The sequence below is a fragment of the Gigantopelta aegis genome, chromosome 14 (assembly GCF_016097555.1).
Source record: "Gigantopelta aegis isolate Gae_Host chromosome 14, Gae_host_genome, whole genome shotgun sequence".
Classification (NCBI taxonomy): Eukaryota; Metazoa; Mollusca; class Gastropoda; order Neomphalida; family Peltospiridae; genus Gigantopelta; species Gigantopelta aegis.
The window spans coordinates 38,511,920-38,517,613 of record NC_054712.1 but is presented as its reverse complement, the minus strand read 5'-3'; the positions used below and the strand labels follow the sequence as shown (position 1 = coordinate 38,517,613).

The window sequence follows — 5,694 nt, the reverse complement described above, 5'->3', positions numbered from 1 at the left end:
GAAGGTGCGGGAATTTGAATTCGTTCCTCGTGATCAAGAGGGAGCCGATCCCATGTTTTACTTATTAAAACTCCAGCCAGAGATCATTCATCATTTAGAAACAGAAATGGAATCAAAACATTCGATTAAATGGGGGCTCTGTACTCAATTCAAATTTTCAAAAGTAGGTCCCGATGTAACAAATCATACACCATACCCTACTTTAGGACAAAAATGACCCCGGCTACTGCAGCCGACGATTTGGAGACGGCTTACGCGCAGGCTGTAAACAAAATAATGGTGGACATGGATAATTATGAAGGGGACTCCTCTAATTTGAATTTTGAAGAGGTCTTGACCGTTAAACTGACTGTGACCGTGTTTCAGCCTTTTCGCGGAAGCTCGTACCTCCCGTTGCCTTCCACATTACAAAGGAAAAAATGTCTTCTCAACATCAGGAATGTAGATGACGATAAATGTTTCGTCTACGCCATTTTGGCCCACTTGCACCCAGCAGATTCAAATTTAGTCAGAGAACAAACATGTCATTATACACCTTATATGTCTGAACTATTTTTAGAAGAGTTTAAATTTCCCATGGCTTTAAAAGATATAGGCAAAATCGAAAAAAAGAATGATCTCCGCATTAATGTTTATGGTTACAATCAAAAACAGGATAAAGGCGATGAAGAAAATTTAATTTTTCCTCTAAAAATCAGTGACAAAGTTTCACATGTTAACTCCGCACGACACGTCGACCTATTATATTTAAAATCACAACTAACATCGCATTATGTTTTGATCACTTCATTGGCAGGATTAGTGCGGAGACCGGGGGACTGTCATTCTAAATATCTCTTCAAAAAAAGAAACGCAAAAGGGTACAAATAGGTTATAACTCCGATTTTATGTTTCCTACTGGTTCATGCTTTGTGAATATAAGGTCATTGCATGTCCCAAACACATTCCCACGGCTACTGTAAAATAAAGTTTCAAAATGTGAATATTCGCAAAAACGCAGCCACGTGCAAACCATGTCACCACTGCACGTGCGTTGTCTGCACGTGCAACATGAACACCGACAGTATAAAAGTGCAGGGTGTTCGCTTGCCTGGCCTCTGTATCTGGCCGACAGTTGACAATCCAGGACATGCCACGTCTCAGTGAACCGCAGAGAAACAATGCCATCGGCCGACTAGACGCAGGCGAATCCAGAACGGCCGTTGCCATGGCATTCCATGTGTCCCCAAGCACCATCTCCAAACTGTGGGACCGTTACCAGCAACATGGATCAACACGTGACCTCCATAGATCCGGTCGACCACGGGTCACTACCCCCGGGCAGGACCGCTACAACCGGGTACGCCACCTTCGGGAACGATTGACTACTGCCACCTCCAGAGCCGCAGCAATACCAGGTTTGCACAGGATATCCGACCAGACCGTACGGAACCGCCTACGTGAGGTAGGAATTCGTGCCAGACGTCCAGTTCGAGGTGTCATCTTAACACCACAACACCGTCGACTCCGACTGCAGTGGTGCCAGATTCATCGACAATGGCCTCAACTGCGATGGAGACTGGTGTGGTTCAGTGACGAGTCCCGATTTCTGCTCCGACGTCATGATGGAAGATGTCGCGTGTATAGGCGTCGTGGTGAACGTTATGCGGCAAACTGCGTGCAGGAAGTGGACAGATTCGGCGGGGGTAGTGTCATGGTGTGGGCAGCCATCTCACACACTGGCAGAACTGACCTGGTCCACGTGCAGGGCAACTTGAATGCACAGGGCTATATTGATCAGATCCTCCGGCCACACATCGTTCCAGTTATGGCCAACGCCAACGCAGTGTTCCAACATGACAACGCCAGGCCTCACACAGCACGTCTCACAACGGCTTTCCTACAGAACAACAACATTAATGTCCTTCCTTGGCCATCGATATCACCGGATTTGAACCCAATTGAGCATCTATGGGACGAGTTGGACCGACGCCTCCGACAGCGACAACCACAGCCCCAGACCCTACCCGAGCTGGCAGCAGCCTTGCAGGCCGAGTGGGCCACCATCCCCCGGGACGTCATCCGTACTCTGGTTGCTTCAATGGGCAGGCGGTGCCAGGCAGTTGTCAACACACGCGGAGGCCACACCCGGTATTGACTCCAGATGACCTTGACCTTGGTGGTGTGTCCTATCACTTACTCACAATGGACTAGAGTGAATTGTGAACAATCCTGCAACATTTGGTAATTATCGGACTCACCATTCAATAATTAAATCAATTCTCCAAATGTTACGACAATGTGGTTTTGCGTTTCTTCTTTTGAAGAGTATATATCTGCCGTAAATGTCTGTGGACGTTTAGTTCAAAAGATTGCCTTTTGAAACACGTACCTTATTGTTATCACAAAGCTCAAAGAATTAAAATGCCAGAACCCGACAAGGCAACGAGGCATTTTGGCTTAGGCCACTTGTCCAAAACAGTGAGAGTACCGTTTACGGTATATGTGGATTTTGAATGCGTATTGTCGCCCACGGAGGAAGACGATACAGGTGATAACCACACCCAATACATTCATCATCACGTACCTTGTGGCTATTCCTATCAAATCATCTGCCGGGAACCTAAACTCTACTCGTACCATTTAAAAACGTTCAGTGGCGAACATGCTGCCCATCATTTCATGGAGAGCATTTTGTCCGATTTCGAGGAGATCAACGAGATCTTGAATGATCCTGTCCCCGTAAAATTAACCCAATGGGACCGACTAGCCATTGACTGTACCACCGTGTGCTACATATGTGAGGACGAACTACAGTCCGACAGACACATCGACCACGACCATTTGATGGGTGAATTTCGGGGTGTGTGTCACTCCTATTGTAATGTCAATTATAGGGAGTGTAAATTTGTCCCCGTGGTATGTCACAATGCATCTCGGTACGACAGCCATATGATTTTGCAAGCGGCTGAATTATTTGCCGGGAACCAACTTAAATGTATTCCTCACAATTCGAAACATTTTTTCATGTTTGAAATTGATGGCCTTCGGTTTTTGGACAGTTATAAATTTTTAAATACCAGCTTACAAACACTTGCCACTAACTTGAGGAGTAAGGGTCAAGATCAATTCAAATATCTACGCGGTCACTTTCCCGATCATGTAGACATGCTCACTCGCAAACTTCCCTATTTTTACGAGTATGTGGACAGTTTTGAAAAACTAGAAAAAACTGTTTTGTTCAGTAGAGATGACTTTTACTCTTCTCTGACAGAAGATACCGTGTCCGAAGAGGACTACCAGTTTGCACGTGGGATATGGGACACGTTTCACTGTCGGTCTGTCAGAGAATTTATGGAGCTGTACGTCTCCGTAGACACTTTGATTTTAACGGACGTGATGGAAGCGTTTCGCACCATGTATTTACAGTACTATAAATTAGATCCCCTTCATTACTACACACTCCCCGGGATGGCCATGGACGCTTGTTTAAAAATGACGAACGTCTGTTTAGATCTGTTTTTAGATCCCGACATGTACAACTTTGTTGAACGGGGTATTCGCGGGGGCGTGGCATCCATCAATCACAGATATGCCCGAGCGAATAACAGACACATGGCCGATTTTGACCCCACCCAGCCCGAGTCTACGTTAATGTATTTCGATGTTAATAATTTGTACGGGGCGGCTATGTCGTTGCCACTTCCTCTAGGGGATTTTGAATGGGTTCCCGAGGCAGACGTAAACGATATCGACTGGCTTCATCTTGATCCCGAGGGAGACACGGGATATATTCTTTCGTGCGACTTGGAGTATTCCCGAGCGGTTCATACCTTGCATCAAACATTGCCCGTTGCACCGACCAAAGAGAGCATCCCTTCGAGGAGTTCTCCCCCTATCACAAACATTTGCTTAAAGAGACTGGGGTAAAAAAAACCGGAAAAATCCACGGGAACCAAACTGTTTACAACGCTAAAGGACAAAAAAGACTACATGATTTATTTTTTGACTTTGCAGATGTATTTGCGTTTAGGCCTTAAACTCGTCAATGTTCACAAAGTCTTGAAATTTACTCAGAGTCCTTGGATGAAACCGTACATTGATTTCAATACACAAAAACGCAAAGAAGCCAAGGACGATTTCTCAAAAGATCTTTTTAAACTTTTATTCAATTCAGTCTATGGAAAGCAACTTCAAAACGTCAGAAACTATCAGCAAGTAGAATTAATTACAGATGAAAAGAGACTGCGTCGATACACGGCAAAACCAAATTTCAAATCGGTGAACATTTTTTCGGAACATTTGGTAGCGGTCAGCATGGAAAAAGTGTTGGTCACTCTAAATCAGCCCGTGTCCGTTGGCTTCACGATTTTGGAACACGCTAAATGTATTTTGTACGACTTTCATTACAACGTTATGCTGAGAGAGTACGGTGACTGTTTAAAGGTGCTCATGACCGACACGGACAGTCTGTTGTATCAAATAGCAGTTCCCGTGGGTAGATCCCTCAGAGATCCATACGATTTCATGAACGCAAATATCTCTCTCTTTGACACGTCCAACTATCCTAAAGACCACCCACTCCATTCCGTGGAAAGACACAAAGCCATCGGTGTCATGAAAGATGAAGCGGGTGGTAAAATTATTAGGGAATTTTTAGGACTTCGGGCAAAAAATTATTCTTATATAGTGGACAAAATTCTGGGTGTAACAAAGGAAGAACTGAGAGCGAAGGGCATCCAGAAAACATTTATTCGTAAACATCTTCGTCACGAAATGTTCAAAGAGTGTCTTTTTGAACATAAACAAACTATGGCCTCTTATCATCAGATTAGATCTTTTCACAATGAACTGTATACCATCAAAATAAAGAAAATTGCACTGACGCCATTAGATGATAAGAGATACCTTTTAGACGATGGCATCGAATCTAAACCTTATGGCTACAATCCGTTGTAAATTATGTGACTGTTTTTATGTTATGTCGTTTTATTCTCAGCGTCTTCCGTTGTCAGTATCCCCATCTTCAGTCATTTAATACTACTACTACTACTACTAATAATAATAATGTGCATAGCAAACAGTGACAAAAACTACCTGCCATACTATCAATCAACTGTGATACCATCAACCAACTGCCATACCACCAATCACCTGTAATACCATCAATCAACTGTGATGCCATCAACCACCAACTGCCATACCATCAACCACCTGTAATGTAACAGAAAAATATCAACCTTCACTGAAGGGATTCGAACCACAGACTCTCAGTACGAGAGTCCAGTGCTCTACCAACTGAGCTAATAGGGAAATTCCCACTAGCTACTGCCAGTAGGAGCACGTTATACCAACACTACTACATACTCCCCTCTCAAGTAAAGCTACGTCCCGGAGCTGTGGGCCACGGGCAGTTGAACTGTTACGGGTCCTGACTGGATTATAATTGTATTCTTGTGTTAAGAACACACCCAGTCCCTACGTGGGCTCCAAATGTAACAGAAAAATATCAACCTTCACTGAAGGGATTCGAACCACAGACTCTCAGTACGAGAGTCCAGTGCTCTACCAACTGAGCTAACAGGGAAATTCCCACTAGCTACTGCCAGTAGGAGCACGTTATACCAACACTACTACATAATACTATCAATCAACTGTAATGACATCAACCACCTGTGATATAGCCACCAGAGACCTTCTTCAGTTCCATTTAAA

At 44.2% G+C, this 5,694-nt stretch overlaps 1 protein-coding gene across 1 annotated transcript; it reads left to right on the top strand.

Moving 5' to 3' along the window:
- Nucleotides 1-3,996: 3,996 nt before the first annotated feature.
- Nucleotides 3,997-4,938, top strand: LOC121389230. The gene has a single exon (XM_041520830.1). It carries the CDS (start codon nucleotides 3,997-3,999, stop codon nucleotides 4,936-4,938), a length of 942 nt encoding a protein of 313 aa, XP_041376764.1.
- Nucleotides 4,939-5,694: the final 756 nt, after the last annotated feature.

What these genes read in the sequence shown, in the direction of transcription:
- LOC121389230 (XM_041520830.1), top strand. Translation starts at nt 3,997, where the DNA reads ATGTATTTGCGTTTAGGCCTTAAACTCGTCAATGTTCACAAAGTCTTG.